This window comes from Ipomoea nil, unplaced genomic scaffold, assembly GCF_001879475.1.
Source record: "Ipomoea nil cultivar Tokyo-kokei standard unplaced genomic scaffold, Asagao_1.1 scaffold0927, whole genome shotgun sequence".
Classification (NCBI taxonomy): Eukaryota; Viridiplantae; Streptophyta; class Magnoliopsida; order Solanales; family Convolvulaceae; genus Ipomoea; species Ipomoea nil.
In genome coordinates this window covers 748,366-767,269 of record NW_017617355.1, presented here as the reverse complement: position 1 = coordinate 767,269, position 18,904 = coordinate 748,366, and the positions used below count along the sequence as shown (strand labels likewise).

Below are 18,904 nucleotides of genomic sequence, written 5' to 3'. Positions count from 1 at the left end.
GGTGATGGTGGGGATTTGTTCCCCGCGATTCTTTTGACTCGGTATTTGGTCTTTTAACTTCTCAATGTTCTTTTGTGGAACTTTTTGAGTGTCTTCTTGATGTTTCGTATGTCTAGAACTTTATGGTAGGTATCCATGTAGGACTTTGGTGTCTTGAATCGTGCTAAGTGTTCAACATTGTGTTTCGTTGAACCGTGACGAGTCTTGTGTGTTCTTCGGAACTACGTTTGGTTTACCCGTTTGATAAGCATGCTAGTTTGGTGTTTAAATGCTAGCGTGAATGTTGTTTGTACCTTCCGTTTGGTTGATGATAACTTGTGTTATTCATCGTTGTTGTTGTTGGGCTGTGACCCATTCCTTGATTGAGTATGTTTCATATCTTCGTTGTGATCCGTTGATTGATTCTTGTTGAGGTGTGATGCGTGTGTGGCTTTACCTGGATTGCACGATTAGTGGTATGGGACACTAGTCACCAAGGTATTGCAGCAGTCCTCGTGGTGGCCGTGACGTGATTATGGAGCTGTGGCCTTTGTGTAAGGTTCACGTGATTATTACTGGGATAACATGTGTTATCCAGGGCGTGTGTTGCCATGTGTGTGTACGGTACCTCGTGTACTATGAAATCGGTGGTTTTGATGGAGGACTGTTGGAGGAAGAACGACGGTTCCCGGGGGAATAAGGTTGGATTTGGTGTACAGGGGTCCTGGAGGTAATGGTTGGAACTAGATATAAGGTTAGGGGTAGCCATAAGGTTAGAACAGGGCATAAGGAAGGCATATCAACTCGTGATGTGTGATGTCACGAGGGCTTGTGTAGCCGTGGTTGTGTGTTCTCTTCTTGTGACGTGTGTAGTCACAAAGGCGTGTGCACCTAGGCATGTGTTGCCATTTGTCATGTCTTTATCCTTGAGTTGTTGTTTCCCTTTGTGGTCTTGGGATGTGTTCCCGTGTTATCTTTGAGAGTGTTGAGTCTTGAGTTGGTGTTTGCTCTTGGTTTTACACTTATATATATGTATTCCGTTTCGAAATAATTTTGTGTATATATATCCTATCTATGTATGATACTTAACAGGTATTGGTGGCTTTCCAGCATTATTCGCTGACCGGGCGTCGTCCCATGTTTTTGTTGTGTTCTTTCAGGTGATGTCTAGACGAGCGCGATGTCTAGTGCCGATTGTATAGCTCCTTTCGTTTGTCTTACGGCCTGTGAGCCGATTTAGTTATAGACATGTGAGTTTTGGGATAGTTGTGAACCATGCAATTTTTGCCGTAGCGTTTATCGTTGTTGGTAAACGTGGCGTATCACCCCATGATTGAGATTTACATTTATCCAGTTATCTTTTAATCTTCCGCTGTGCTAGTGTTTAGTTGTGTCTTTTATATAGCATGTTTTGGGGGGTGTTACAAGAGTTGTCGAAACGGGCAGGCAGGGCGGGGCCTGCCAAGGCCAACATGTGGCGTGAGTGTTGTGTTTAATGTGCCTGAGATTTGTACTTAATGTGCGTGAATGGTTGAAATACAGCAGAAAATATTGATGTCAGCTTCTTCCCCATCCCAGTAGCCATTTGCCCCCTCCCTGATGATGATGATGCGGAGGCGAGCTATGGTGGTTAAAAATTATGGGAATAATACAACAGAAATTCACACTTAGCTGCTGTGCAAATTTTACTGTGCGTGCGTCATTTATATAAACATTAACTGCACTGAAGGTAGCTGATAATCCAGAATCTATGGCCAAATTGAAGGAAGAAGTAACAAGAAGCTTAGGCGTTAATGTGCGTGAGTTTCTGTTCTGCTTCCTTCTGAGCTCGTAATTCTGAAATATGCACGCATATTAAGCACAAATCTCACGCACGTTAAACACAATACTCAGGCACATTAAGTACAAAACTCACGCATATTAACATGACGCACATTAAGTACAAATCTCAGGCACATTGAGTACAAATCTCAGGCACATTGAGTACAAATCTCACGCACATTAAGTATAAACCTCACGCACATTAATACACCGCACATCCGCACGGGAAGCAACAAATGCAACAAACGCATATATATATATATATATATATATATATATATAGTTGAGTTCACATGAGGACTACAATATATAGAGGACTATGAGGACAAATCATATCCATCCAATCCTAGAGATTTAATGGTTGGGATCTTGTCCATATAGCAGTGTAATTCACGCCCAGAATAATTAATAGAGGGCAAATAAGAGAGTTGACACCATGTTTAATTATAATAGGATTGCATTTACGTTAAATATGACTGGAGAATGAGTTTGAATACAGTAGGGAATCAAATACTAATTTGGATTAGGGATGGCAACGGGGCGGGGCGGGGGCAGGGAATAGGGTCCCCGTCCCCGCCCCTAAATTTTCCCCCCATTCCCCGTCCCCGCGGGAATTTTTCGGGGACGAGGAATCCCCGCCCCGTTTTTTATTTATGCAATTATGCATGTTAAATGAAAATACTAAACATAAATTAATACAAATATTCAAATTTTTCAAACTCCTTCAAACTTACAAGTATCCAAACTGTTCAAACTTACAAACATACAAATATCCAAACTGTTCAAACTCCTTCAAACTTACAAAACAAATATCCAAACTGTTCAAACTCCTTCAAACTTACAAAAAAAATATCGAAACTTACAAATGGTTCAAACTCCTTTAAAAAAAAAAAGAAAAAAAAAAGACTAAACATAATTCTCAACATTCAAGTACTGTAATGGTCCTCATTTCCTCAATTCTTCATTGAAAACCTGAAAAATAATAATAATAATAATAATAATAATAATAATAATAATAATAATAATAATAATAATAATAATAATAATAATAATAATAATATGAACCATTAAACAATAAACACTAAACAGTAAGAATAAACACTAAACAAAACACTAAACAGTAACAATAAGATGGCAAACTAAACTAAAGATTAAGATTAAAAACTAAACTAAACAGTAACTAAACAGTAAGATTACAAACTAATTAAACCGTAAAGATTAAAAACTAAACTAAACAGTAAAAATAAACACTAAATTAAACTGTAAATATTACAAAAATAAACACTTATTATAGACTAAATAGTAAACAGTAAAACTAAAACAGTAAAATTACAGATTAAAGATTTCAGTCACTAAACTAAACAGTAAGATTAAAAATTAAACTAAACAATAACCAGAGTAAAATTTACCTTCATAGTTCAAGAGAGAGGCGGCGAGAACTCCAAAATGAAACTAATGAGAAGATTAAACTAATTAAACTAAAGAAAAAACTAATTAAACTAATTAAATTAAAGAAGAAACTAATTAGACTAGGCTGCATCTGCGAAATAATAGTGACCACGCCTATATATTTATTAGTCACAAGTTCACACAATTTAGGGAACCGAGGCACAGATCTACTTAGAGTTGAGCACGTGAAAAAAAAAATGACACGACACGATCTATTTATTATGTGTTTATGATGATTCCTGCTTTTGTGATGATTTTATTTTAGGCAAGTTTCTTTTACTCCATAGATCTTGTGCATATAAGATCTCCAGTAAATTGATATCTTTCAAAGAAAATTTGTGAGTTGGATTTGGAGTATTCAATTTTTTATGTTTTCTTCCTTAAATTCTATATATCGATGTGCAGTTCTTTTTTCCTTCTTAGTTCTTTTTTTTATGCAGTCCTTCTTAGTTTGATGAACCATTGTTTACAAACAAAAGGATGACACTCAGACATTTTAATGGTTTTTATTTGTTCTTTGAAAAATACCATAGAGTTTGTCTTTTATTATGCAGACTAGTTTTTCACGCGCATTGCGCGATTGGGATAATGCCCAATGTTTATTTTTAAATAAAACTTTAAAGTATATCGATCAATACAAATTATATAAGAGATGTCCATGCATAGATAATTGAATGTTAAATTTTCTTATTTAAATGGGCAATTCTAAGTTTACGAATGCAAGATAATATAGTCAAAATTGATTATAATTGCCACTAAAATAATTGTTTTCAACTTTATAAAAATGCTAGTCTAAATATTTAGTCTAAAAATGATAACTTAGGGTATTAAATGACCAAAACTATAATCTAAAACTAAATTTAAAATTATCACCTAATTCTAAATTAAAGAAATGGATATGTATTACGGAGTATTATGTTTTTAGTTTCCTTTTGTGTGTGCCATTGATTGGTGAAGGTATCTCTATAGGACACGCTTGTTTATCAAAAATATACATGTACCCATTCATTCCATGGCTACAAAATTTAAATCTCAGCTTGAAAGTTGGAGAACCAAGAAAGCAGGTATCATAAATTTAGTACATAAATCTTAAATTAACAATAAATGAATAAATAAATCTAGTGTCTTAACTTGCACAATTATCATCAAATTGTAAATCCTAACGCATAAAAGATTGGCAACAACCATGAAGCCAAGCACCTTGTGCTCAGATGGCACCCGGGTTGGACTACCATATGAGAGGTTGTGAGTTCGAACCTCAGTGGAGGCATTATTGGCTCTTTGTGCTTCAATAGGTTGAGAAAGTAGCTAAAAAATCAAGAAAAGAGAACTCATTGCAAAATGTCTTGACAATACAAAAGATGAAGGATCAGATTTAGTGAGCATTCAAGACTTTACAGTACTTCACATTCATCCAAAAACAACAGTTCAACAACCTACCATTTCCCATCTTAAACACACACACAAAACAACAGTTCAACAACCTACCATTTCCCATCTTAAACACACACACAAAACAACAGTTCAACAACCTACCATTTCCCATCTTAAACACACACACAAAACAACAGTTCAGATGAGTACAAACCAAAAGAGACCCAACATTTGAATAATAATGTACTGAATATATACTTTAAAATTTTTTTTTTTAACTGTAAGCCCATGGAAAAAAGTTTTAATGCATAAAGATCAAATTTATGAGAAATAACTGAATTTACACATTCAAACAATATCAAACCAAAAGGATATGCTATCATTTGTAAATTAAAATCTCATAAACCCTAATTACAAAATTAAACTTAATATTATGCACTTAATGTGATCGAATGCATAAAACAATCTAGAAAGTATGAACCAACTAAAGAATATGAATTTATACCAAATATTCATACTTAACCAAACATGGGCAATCGGAACTAAAATCATAATTCCAAGAACTAAATGAATCATGGAATTAATGGCAAAAGTAAATTGCCTAGAAAATATGTTTTTCCAACATTACTAAATTGATACAAAATCACTCTCCATAACCCAGTTAATAATATTATTATTATTAATGGCAAAATTGCAAACAATCAAAATAGCAATAAATTGTCATAATAATATTATCACATTAGGTAGGAGACTAAATATGGAAAAACAGTGGTTAAAACCGCTAACATTTATAAACGTTTTCGGATAAAATTTTAAAAACTTAACAAAATTTGAAGTCCGAAAAATATTAATGTCCAGAAAATTATTTTCTGAACTGGAGTATTGTCACATAAATTTATTTAGAAACAGTTCAAGGTGCATAACTGAATACCATAACAATATTAATGTCATCATTAATTAACTAATTATTAATAGCAATAAGTAACATTATAATCACTATTAACATTAGTAATGACAAACTAAAGTATGGTAATGCACTTCTAATGTTTTCATTTTTCTAAAGATAAAATATGTGACTAGTCCAAATTAGGGGTTAACTGTAACTGTAGCACTAATTATCAATAATAATCATAAAAGATAATTAATGGCTAACCTTAATGATGCAAGCCGCATCTGCCCATTGCACTAACAACGATGACGATCCACAAGAGAAGAAAAGACTCTAGAATTCTCCCAATCTTCACTATCGGTGTCAATAAACTCGATGCAGCGTCCAATGGTACGTTAAAAAAATTATTGGTAGGACTTAATTACCAACATTAATAGTTATGTAAAATGAAGTGGTAACCATGCCAATGTACCAAATATAGCAGATTACCATTAAATGATAATTATTATGAAAAGTAATAAAATGAGATTAGCCCCCCTAAATGTTAGATATACAATAGTCTAACTATAATAAACCATAGTATACGAGAAACCTGACCTCGTATGAGAGCGGAAGCGTAGCCATGTAGATCTCCAGCCATAGTCGATGTTCCTGTTGTGTTGCCTCTTAACGGTAGACCGGCAGCCATGTTTTGTCTCAGACCTGACTCAGAACCCTAGATGGTGTATTGGCATCTACTAAGCAGTCTGAGTACCGTAACTGAATGTGCTATCTAATCCACCATTTCCCATCTTAAACACACACACAAAACAACAGTTCATATTACTATGTTAACAATGCTGCATTCCATGAATGGCCTTGGTACAGTGCATCATTGTGTACAAAGTGCAGCCATACACCAATATTAATCAGAATCTTACTCCAAGTTCATCATGACTGTTATCTTATTTCATGCAAATTTGTAGCCTTTATGAAAGAGCATAATTCAATAAACATCGAGTACAATTGTGATGAACATCAGAGACAAGGATGTACCTTGCTCCATCCACATGGTGCATGATATTTCAATTGCCCAAAGGTTAAACATTAAATTATGTGCATATCAATCAGTGAAATACCCTTTTTTTCCAAAACACAAAGGTCAAAAGGTGAATTCTGCTCAATATTATAATTCCATGAACATATCAAACCTGAATTCTGAGTTGATTTGGATTATCTTTATTCCGTTTACAGAATGAAAAGATCTTTCTGCCTAAAGGATGTGATCCATGAACAAATAGCATATCAAGTCCAAGGTTGTTTCTCTGCTTTTCTTCATCCTATATAACAAAGATACCATTCAAATTTATCAAAATTGCAATAAAAAATGTAAAAATATGACTATTTATCCACAGCAAGAACAACTATCGTCAATGTGTTCACAACTTTTGCTATCTCTGAGAGAATACGGAATTCCTTAAAATATGGTAACTTACAGCCTGCATATCAAAGGAAAATAAGCAGGAGCAATCAATGGATGCAATTAAGACATGAGCAAAACTGACAAGTGGAAATGTGAAATTGCAAGAAGGTTAGTTTCAGAGGGGGCATTTCAGAATTGAGGATGTGCATAAATGAAGAAAGTAGGTTATCAACAAATACTTGCCATGAATGCCTTTTTCCATTGATGTCAAGCTCAAAATCTTCCATGAAAGAATAATCATACTTCACAGAAGGAACTAATCAAGCAAAAAAATTCAATTTAGTAGAATTCATCATACCAGGAGGATAGAAGTCCAAAATGGGGGATAGTGGATCTGTCATCAACTTCTTGTACAAAAGAGGGAGTGCTTGTGCACTACGTGTGTGCAACAGTTTTGGTTACAATAAGAATATTAATATTCGCATATATAACCAATATAAGAATCTTTAAAAACAAAACAAAAAAAAAGTATAAATAAGTCCAAAAACTTTGCAGCTGGAAGGACACCTATCAATTGATCAAAAGGCTTGAAGGGCTTGCCTAGTGTGAAAGTTATGTCTAATTGATCAAATCCATGAAAATCAGATGCAAAGGGAGCATAGTGGTAAGGATAAAACCTGCAACATAACAATTTTAGGTTGAGTAAAGCAAAGATCATAACTATTACTAATATCATCTTCTGAAAGGGCATACATTGCCAGGAGCAGACTCCATGGCAGTAATAATGCATTACCCAACATATCCCTTCAGCATATTTCAAAACCTATGTAAAACTGAAAGCTATTATAGAAAGGAAAATTGAAGATGAAGTTCAATTTCATGATAAGCGAGATGATTAGTTTGCAACTGATTTGAGTATGAGATGCAGCAGGTACATGTAATATTCATTTATACCGTTAAACCCACCTCTAATTTAAACATGTTTTATGGATGCAGAAGTAAAAATGACATAGAGAGTAATATTCTACATTGTAAGGATCATTGCAATTAAATCAGATGTAGTATAGAAGTCACAATCCACACAACCCAAGAGGAAAAATATAAATTAGACCAAACAAGAAAGAAAAAACAAATGACCAAGAGAATCAACAAGAAGACAAAAAATAATCCTTACAACTGGATTGGAATATTCTAGTTCTTTTCATGTTTAAAGGCAGTACAGCAAGAATGAATATCCTTACTGTATCCCTACGAACCCTATCACAATCTTCAACATATTCAACCCCAAATTTTTTCTTCATAATATCTGTCTTTCCAGCCCTCTTCCCCTAATTTAACCTGAAATTATAAGATTTAGAATTATGAATTAGGAACTTGTCAATGCTAGTTAATGATTTTTACAAAGTAACTTGAAAATAAAATGAAAGATCACAGACCTTGTCATCTTCTAAAGCAGTCTTGAAATTTGTATGCCTTTTACCTTTAGGATCTAACTGATTAGACAACCATCATTCAATTCAAAATTCAATAACAAATTCTTTATTCACCAAGAACTCAAAATAAGGTTCAATGTTAACATCATACTCACATTATTTGAAATTTCTAAGAAAAGTTCTAATTTCAGTTATCATTGCTGTTCTTCAACAACTGGAAAAAATTATAAAGAGTTGTTATTTAGAAGAGTATTAACACAATGCATACCTGACATTTTTCTACACATACACACATACAGAGAAAAGGAAAATCACACAAAGAAACAGAGTATTGAACATAAATTGTAACTAAATCACCAGACATATCTAGTGACTACCAACCAGCAACGAACCCCCTGATGCTCGAGCATACCAGTCAATGACATCCGTGGTGATACTGACCAAGTTCTGATTCATCTATTAGTAGGTAACATAACATGTCCAAAGAACTTAAACTGAAAATCAAACAACTTACCAAATCAAATTTAGATGTTTGAAATTATCGTCTGCGTATTTCTTCTCGACAGTATCAAGCAACTTGTTATACAAAGGGAGGCCCAAGTAATCTCATTCGTCCCCGGTTGCTCGATTGGTGCCAAATCATGCAGACGGTAAACCACAGGGGTGCTAAAATACCTGCTATATCCTGCGGGTGTACTAAACGGCGATGACTAAAACCCAACAAAAGGAGTCTGGCTAAAATACCTGCGATATCCTTGCGATTTGGCGAGGTTTGGCAAAACCTTGATGGCTAAATTCCTTCTGAACATGACTGGCGAGGTTTGGCGAAATAAATCAGCAGCTTGAGGGAAATTTGGTGGAACCTTGCGCTTGCGATTTTCTAAACAAGAACACAGCAGCAAGAGGAACTGATCAAGCAAAACCGGTGAGCTAGCAGTTTGAGGGAAATTTGGCGAAACCTCTTGCGATTTTCTGAACGATGACCTGTGAGGTGGCTAAATTCCTTATGGCGAGGTTTGGCGTTAAGAGATATATTAACGGTGAACTAACGGTAATTCTTAAAATTTTAACGGATGGACTAACGGTGTGTGGGTATTTAAGTAAATCTCATTGTAAAATTTAAATCTGATTAATCTGATCAATTTTATGATTAATCTGAGCCATTCATTTGATTAAAAACTGTGGTGGACATTTTTTCTACCCATTTTAGGCCTAACACTCTTGGGCTCTTATTAGTATAGTAGATATGATGTGTGCTTCTCATATATTACATACACATGTGTATTGACTTTATAATTAAACTCTTTTTTTTTTTTTTGGTGTGTGTGTGGCTGCAGGATATTTTAATTGCTTACACTGCAACTCTTCTTTGGTGATCTAAAGCAGGTTGGATTGATGTGCAATGCAGAGATCTCGTAAGGATCTTCTTCATCTACGAAAGATTAGTGACGTCGCCCACAAACTATTAGGCACCGGTGCACAAAATTTAGAGACCCGAGGCACAGATGTACTGTGAGCTGAGCACGCAAGAAAAAACGCAGCCAACAGTATTTAACATATCCTAGCAATTTGCGATATGAGTTTACAAACACACGAACCACATAGGGGTGCACATAAAAAGAACAATAACTATGCACCAAAATTGTAGGACAAAAAATAGATTAATATTCCCAAAAATCAGGCATCTAAGTTATACACAAAGTTCACAGGTGAAAGTCATAATGGACCGTTAAAAGAATACACCAATTCTGATAATGGCCAATATACTACACCCAACAGCTACCAAAAAAAAAAACATATAATTACCTAAACTATGGTGCTACATCCTCCACCTGAAAGATAACGCACCGCATTTGCCACATTACTCATACGGTTGGCATTGATATCTACAGTGCAAATCTCCTTCATGTACTGAAAGTGTAAGCGCTCAAGAGCTGCTCTGTCGCCCTTAACTAAACCACACTCCCATCTTCCCACCCCTTGACCAACATAAGTTTTCATATGGCGCATAGCATAAACCCCACTGTCGACTTTGTTCTTCGAGTCCCGCCACTTCATCGGCATCCTCTTAGGGTATAAATCAAGACACAAACCCATCTTATATCCCTCACCAGCGGCTTTGAAAACCTCGAACAACAACAATTGCTACAAAAGAGAAAGTACCATCATCATCTACCAACCAAAAAGCGACACAAACTAAAAAAAATGGGGAAAAAGAAGAACCCATAACAGAACATACCAAATGAACAAAAGATTCACCATACTTCATCGAAGTGGGCTCCGTCGAAGTAGAACTATCAATAACACCAATGTGTTCATTCACAAAGTCCACACATGAGATATAGAAATGATTTCTTTGCATAATCGGGAAGAACGTCTGCATAATAGTAGAGGAGATATAATCAAAATATTACCCAAAATTAACAACAGAAGGAGTAAGAAACAGTATAGGCACACAAGAACCATGCAACAGGCACACAACCACTAACTATAGTGCACACAACCTAACTAGAGTTGCAAACTACTATTTCATACCATATCCCACACCCCCCCCCACCCCCCAAACTGCCAGAATAATCGAAAATGCCACGGCAAGAAAAAAAAAAAAACAGAATACATATGAAAGAGTAACAAAGCACTTCCACACCACACATTTTTAAACCAGCATACCTAAACAAGTGCACACACTACCAATCAGAAAAGCACACAAATATACAAAGTGGTGCACACACAGTAACAAAAACAAAACAGAAAACACAGCCTTAAACCAGTAAACCGTAAAGAAGCACTAACATCCAAAAAACACACAATGGACTAAACTATTATATAACTAGTATAAGATCAATTCTAACTAATAACACTTTGATTAATTCTTATTTAAAAAGACACAGCAAAATAACAAAGAAAATTGATAAAATCTGTCCGGTTAGGAAAACAAAAACTAATTGTATTGACCGAACATAATGCAGTAAATTACTACTATATAGTCAATAACTACTATAAGAATTTAATCCCTATAATATTTATATTCCGTCATAAGATAATTGAATGTTGCACACGCCAAACCTAATCTTACAATGATGAAAATCCTCACTAAACAAGTTTTCAAAATAATTTTATGTATTCTTTCCATCAACGAATGCTATTCAATTCAAGAGTTAGAACAAAAAAAAAAAAAAAAAAACCACAAATACCCCGTATTGGCATGATTCAATTGAGATAATGCCTTACAGGATATGCATGAGGCATTATTAGAAATAAAATGTTAAATTACAGTACACTTATGTTTATGCTTCAGAACTAAGTTGCAATTGCAAGAAAACACAGACACGGATGATCGAAAAGGGGGCAGAAATAGAAAAACAAGGGTTTAATAGACATACCTGGGCGACCCACCACCAGAGATAACGGAGCCTTCCGCTTCGACCAACGAGAGACACTGCCTGCCGCTGTCCGCTTCAACCATCGACCACCACCAGCGTTAGCCATTACTACGATCGTCGATTACAAGGAGAGGACTGAACGAACTGTGCTCGAAAAATAAAAATCAAATGGGGAAAAATCACTATGGAAAGAGAGACAGAACGTGTAGGAACATGAGAACAAATCGTGTGCATCCATTTAATATTATAATAATCTAATATATAATGTCTAGAAATGTTATTATCATTAAAGAATATAATAAAATATATGGTGGATGCATGTGTATGGTAACAATAATGAAAAAGATAACGGAAGTTATAATGGTAGGTGTATTTTTGTCCAAAAAATTATATAATGCAACTCTAAAAGTACAATGTACAAAATGATTAGCATTAAAAACATGGACATAAATTAGGAATATAACTTTGATTGAGACATAATATGTTTTTAGATTAGATATATATAAGGAAGGGTTCAGGTGCGGGTATAGTTTCCCATGCGGTTTTGCGGTTTACGCACCTTAAATTAAAATGATGCACCTTAAGTACACAAACCACACACCTTAAACACACAAACAAAGCACCTTAAGAACAGAAATCACGCACCTTAAGTACTCAAGTCACGCACCTTAAGCACACAACAAACCACGCACCTAAGGTTTTAAAGTAGCTCACCTTAAGTTTTCCACAGCTGACTTAAACATACAAATCACGCACCTTAAGAAGGAAAATCACGCTCCTTAAGAACAAAATCACGCACCTTAAGCCAATGTTGCAAAACACGCTAGGCGCCCCCTAGGTGCCAAGGGGGCGCCTAGGCGCCGATTTTTTATTTTTTTATTTATTTTTTTATTTTTTTTATTTTTTTTTAATTAAAAATAAAATTTAAAATTTAAAATTTTTAAAATTTAGTAATAAAATATAAGGTTTCCATAGTTATTTCTTAGAAACTATTTATGAAAGTGGTTGTAAAAGTGTTCAAAAGATTGTTTAAACCATCTAAATACATAAAAAACTAAAATTAAGATCTAAAGAAGCATTTTTTTGAGAAATTAGTGGACCAAACCGCCTTTGGCGTTTGCGGTGGATAGATCTCGAAAAAATACGCGATTTGAAAAAAAAAATTGACCAAAACGGACAACCGAGTCAAAAGTTATGCATTCCGAAACTTTTCCGACATTAAAAAAAAAAAAAAAAAAAAAAAAAAAAAAAAAAAAAAAATCCGCCGAACCGGCCGGTTAGGCGGTCTAGGCGGCCGCCTAGCCGGCCGCGGAGGCCGTTCCTCGCGGCGGCGCAATGGCGCCTAGCGCCTAGGCGCCGATTAATCGACGCCTAGGCGCGATTTTTGCAACATTGCCTTAAGCACAAAAACCACGCACCATAAGCACAAAAACCACACACCTTAAAAAGGAAAACCACGCACCTTAAGTTTCACAACTACTCACCTTAAGCACAAAAACCACGCACTTTAAGCACAAAAACTACGCACCTTAAATTTGACCTAGATGCAAAAATTACTAAATTATCATCGCGTTTTTTTTTTTTTTAATTTTGATAATCATGAACGTTGATTTAAAGTATGATCAATGACTCAAATTTAACCACACAACTGCATGGGAGACACTCAACCGCACGAGAACTAAATTCTATATATATGTATATATTTCGTTTTATATAATTACTTAATTAGTGTATTAGTAATTGAATTTTGGTTTACATTTAAACTGTAAACTGTAAACCAAAATTCAAGGGTGTTATATGTGAGAGTTTAAACTCTTGCCTATCCAAGAGAGGCAGTTTGACTTTATTAATCAATAGTTTTACAGTATAGTGACACTGCAATAACATAAAGCTAGAGGCTTATCCTTTTTTACTGAAAGAGGTAAATCTGAATTTTACCACATAGTATAATTGAATTGAATTACTACTTAATAGCTTTTACGCCGAAGACTCAATCTGTATCTAGTATGAGCTTTTACATTCTTCATCCTCTCTGCTAATAAATCTCCTTATTTAAACAAAAAAAAAATTCAATTACTAAATACTAATACACTAATTATATAAAAGGGTGTACACACACACACGCGCGCACACACACATATATATATATATATATATATATATATATATATACACTAATGTTAGTAATATAATCAAGTTTACAAGACATATTTAATGCTATAAATTTGCTATGGTAGCATTTATTTATTTTAATAATTTTTTTATATTACATTTGGTGGGATTGGCGAGCCTCCACAGCCCGTCAAAGCCCGCGAATTAAGTGGGTGCGAGCTATACGGCCCCAAAATATCAAAGCTCATCCCACTCTTTTCGCGGGGCGAGGCCGGTAAAGTCCGTTTTGATGGCTCTAAAAGTATATTATTCTAACTTATAGAATACATTATCCTACTCCAGGAATTTTATTATTCTAACACATATAAAGTACATTATTCTAACACATAAAATACATTATTCTAACTCATAAAATACATTATCTTACCCAGAATGTTCATTATTATAACACGCGTGCGGAGCAGAGTTTTTTTTTTTTTTTTTTAACATCAAAACGACGTCGTTTTTGGACCATGGTCTACACAATAATTTGCCTCCTAATATGAGGCATCCCGGGATATATTCGTATTCCTTGTAGGGCTTCTAACTTAAAATATGTATAAATAGACCTCATACTTAGGGAGAAGGCAAGTAATTTTGAGCAATATAATATATTTATTTTCTCTATATTTCTCATTACTTGTTATTTTAATGGTTATGTTGGCCAGTCGTTGATTGCCCTGCAAAAGTCATAAAACTAACAATAATATTTTTTTAGATAGTGAAAATAAAATTATCATTATATTTATAAAATGCCAATATTCATTTTTATATATGATAATTGATATTCTTACTACTTTATATTGTAATTTTTTTTAAATTGTTACTGAAATCAAATGGTTTAAAGTTGTACCTCTTCACTGATTTCGTTGGTTTAATATAATTTTATACATCTTCTTTTTCTTCATGCTGATTTTTTTTTAACCACTCATAATTAAAACTTATTTTTGTTCAATTAAATTCAGTGGGGGCAAAGTGGCAAACTAGTACATTAATGTATTGTTTAATGAGTGGGTGCAAGAAAAGAGGAGGGATAGATTGATTAGATTCTCCCAACCCTTTTATTTTTTCTTGAAATATCCCAACCCGTATTTATTTGTGGATATTTTTAATTAAAAAAAAAACATAAGAATTGGAATGAAAATATTCGCAATTCCCAAAAAAATACTCAAAACTGAAAAAATTATCAGTTTGGAATATATCTATCTGATATTATTCTAATTACCAAAGCATCTTTGAAACTCAAAAACTACCAATTTGCACTAAATATCTTTCTATTTTATTTGATTTTGACATTTAATCCAACTTATGAACTTGACTTCAATTAAAAAAGGAAAAATGGTCAAATAAGCTCTCAAACTATACCTAAAGAGTCAATTAATCCCCTAAACATTTTAAAGTTGCAATTGAAGCAATGAACATCTCATTTTAGTGCAACCAAGCCCAAAAATCAATTAGTGACCTGCTATTACAGGTCACTAGGTTCCGTCAACATCTCGGCAACTTTCGACCATATTTCTGTCAACAAATCGACCGACGATCGAGAATGAGTCGCAGGTCGATTTTGAATTAACGGAGAAGGCAACCCTCTCCGGTGGTTGCCTTCTCTCCGGCTGGGTTGCCTCTCACTGGAACAACAGTGGTTGCCACTGCCGGAGAAGGCAACCCACAGGTTGCCTTCTCCGGCAGTGGCAACTGTTGTTGTTGCCTTCTGCTAGAGAACCAGTGAGAAAGCAACCCAGTGGTTGCCTTCTCACCGGAGAAGGCAACAACTGGGTTCCCTTCTCCGGCAATGGCAAGCACTGTTGTTCCAGTGAGAGGCAACCCAGCCGGAGAGGGTTGCCTTCTCCGTTAATTGAAAATCCACCGGCAACTCGTTCTTGGTCGTCGGTCGATTTGTTGACAGAAATATCGCCGAAGGTTGCCGAGATGTTGACTGGAACATAGTGACTTGTAATAGCAGGTCACTAATTGATTTTTGGGCTTGATTGCACTAAAATGAGATATTCATTGGTTCAATTTCAACTTTGAAATATTTAGGGGCTTAATTGACTCTTTAGGTAAAGTTTGAAGGTTTATTTGACCATTTTACCATTTAAAAAAGTTCTCTTACATTTTTTTAGGGTTTCTTGTTTGTAGTAGCAACATTTTTACTTTTATTTCTTAACTATTAATTTGACAAAGCACAAGTAATAACTTAATAAAACACATAACATTATACAATTCTTCTTATAAAATAAATACCCCAAAATAATTTTGTATTTCTCTATTACCATTTCAATAAAAGTTAAAAGTCAAAAGAATTTATCAGGCCTTATGGCCAAAAGTGAAGAGACATATATATTTCTTCAAACTATATTCTTATTTTACTATAAAACAAGTTTTTTTTTTTTTTTGGATCAGACACTTAGACTTCAAGCTATATTTTTTATTTTTTATTTTGACATGTTTCAACAATAATTCTAATAACAATTATGGAAGAGCGAGTGTAATTAATTAATAATTAAACATCTGAAAAACACATATTAATTAAAATATTGGTAGATAATAAAATTTAAAAAAAAAAAAAAAAAACAAACAAACAAACAAACAAAAACAAAACAAAATGACAGAGGAAGGATAAACAAATAGCTAATGCCAATCCTGTCCAACCAAATTGAAAGCCAAATCAAACCCAGAGGCAGGCTCAAAAGTTTTCACGAGGACACCACTGTCATTACAAAATGTCGCAAGCCGCAAGGGTAAAACCGGAAGCTTAAATTATAGCAAAAACTATTTCCTTGTTGGATATATTATTTAATTTTTCAGTATGCAAAGGCATTTGGTCTGTTTCCGGTGGCTCCTCGGCGAGCCTTGGGAGGAGGAGGAGCCGCCGGTGACGGCGTTGGACGTTGGGGTTTCGTGGCTGCCAATGAACAGTGATCTCTCTTTGATGACGGCGGTTTCATAGCCGCCGCCTGCTCTTCTTCGTCCATCACTATTTGCCTACACCTGCACTCCACGCTGCAAAATCCCCTATCTCCCCTATCAATTCATCATTATAAAATTAAAGTAACACCTTCAGTTAACCAAAAAATATATTGTGTATTTATAAGTGATTGAATGACCATTTTTTTTTCAGAGAATCTCTTTGCATCATTTTTTGTTTTTTATCAACAAAATCATTTAAATTCTATAAAAGACAAAAAGTATTTTTTTTTTTTTTTGAAAGGGAAGACAAAGGTATTTAAGTCTTCTATTATCAACATTTTTCAAAAAAAAATAAAAATAAAAATATAGCAGGTCAATTAATTTTGTATAAAAAATCAAACTGATTTTGTATTTAACGACATTTCAACTATTTTGTCGAGGAGGGACAAAAAATGATTATATCACAATAATACTAAGACCAAATTAGAATTTTATAACAAATAAGAACTAAAAGTGAACTGCTACCTATAAATCTAGGACCAAATTTTAATTAACTCCTTACATCAATATTATTATGTATTTTTAAAATACCAAAAAAAAAAAAAAAAATATCACCCAAATTAATCCTCATTTATCAGTTATACACGCGCATACATATAATCATACAAAGAAATTGGCATGAACAACAATATAACTATCACGTTTATGTGTTCAACTTATCATTTGAGATAACATCGAAACCATTTTATTCTAACCAATTTGTATTAACTTTGTTTATGTTGTCGGGTTGATATCTCACCTTTTCCTTTGAAGTGGCATCTGATCTGAGACATTTAATTTTAAAACCCTCTTGACAAATTAAAAAGATTCACATCAATATAAGCTAAGTGTTAAATCAACCATTTTTTATTCTTATTTTCTTTAATATGCTTTAATTATTTTTAATTTTTTTTTTTGTGTTTAACAATATTTTTAACATAATTTCTTAGTATATAAATTTTATACCATAATAATAAACTTAATATTATAATAAATTAAATTAAAAATAACTTCAGTCAAATCTCATTAACAAAATCAAACTAAGAGAGTGTATATATAGAGAGAGGATGAGTAGAAGAGTGCTCACTTGTACATGTAGATGTCTTTGCCAGGCAAGAGTTTCCGCTTACAGAGATAGCAGCAATCAAGAAACCCGGTGGCCGGAGAGCCTCTCCGGGAAAAAGGACTTTTGCCGGAAGGAGAAACAGGGCTGGGAGAGCAAGAGGTAGGTGAAGGAGGTTTGATGATCATACTAGCTTTGCTAACTACTTGTGAACTGCTACTTATTGCGGTGGCGTTATCCTTGTAGCCTTCCAGTACTACACTGAGCCCCACCATCTCATTGCTTTTACTCAACCTCCTCGCGGCGGTGGAAGGCGGCGGCGGCGGCGGCTAAGGATGGCGAAGACTTTAGTTTTGGAAGGTGAAAGAGGTTAGGACAAGTATATAGAAGTAGAGAGTGGAGAAGTACAGCTTTTCAGGGAAGCGGGCCAATTGCTTTATTATGATAAACTCTTACTTAAGTAGCTATAAAATCAATAAATAGATAATTGAAACTTAATGAATAAACATTAATATATATATATATATATATATATATATATATATATATATATATATATATATATATTATCTCGTATTAAATTTTTTTACCTAATGCAGTACTTATAATATTCATTTGGAAAACTAACCAAGTGCATGAAGTATAATTCTTATATTTGATGGTTAATGTCTTCTTACTACGATTTACCTATTTTCTGAAATGGGGTTTACCTACTTTAAAAAGTGAGTAAAAATTTACCGCGAAAATGGATCATTTATTTAATTATATTATTTCCAAACAATAAAATTACTAATCTCTTTGTAGTGCACCATATTTTTTTTGGATACTACAATGTAATAGAACTAGTAGCTTTCAAAAAAATAAGTTGTTAAAAATTGATTAATTTTATAATAAAATAATGTTTTAAAAATTAAATAATTTTTTTGGTAGGGGGCAGGTTTTACCCAGGCTAGCTATAAGATGTGTATTAAAGACAGTGGCGAAGCGAAGGATCCTACCAGTTGGTTGACA

At 34.0% G+C, this 18,904-nt stretch overlaps 1 protein-coding gene and 1 long non-coding RNA gene across 2 annotated transcripts; both read right to left on the bottom strand.

Annotated features, from left to right (window-relative positions):
• Positions 1 to 7,700: 7,700 nt before the first annotated feature.
• On the bottom strand, positions 7,701 to 9,334 carry LOC109179553. Its single transcript, XR_002053928.1, has 3 exons — positions 9,092 to 9,334; positions 8,089 to 8,252; positions 7,701 to 7,737 (listed from the first exon to the last, which is right to left on the bottom strand). It is a non-coding gene; the product is annotated as an uncharacterized LOC109179553 (long non-coding RNA).
• A 7,145-nt stretch (positions 9,335 to 16,479) lies between these two features.
• On the bottom strand, positions 16,480 to 18,358 carry LOC109179548. Its single transcript, XM_019329052.1, has 2 exons — positions 17,918 to 18,358; positions 16,480 to 16,905 (listed from the first exon to the last, which is right to left on the bottom strand). Exons 1-2 carry the CDS (start codon positions 18,166 to 18,168, stop codon positions 16,686 to 16,688), a joined length of 471 nt encoding a protein of 156 aa, XP_019184597.1. The 5' UTR covers positions 18,169 to 18,358; the 3' UTR covers positions 16,480 to 16,685.
• Positions 18,359 to 18,904: the final 546 nt, after the last annotated feature.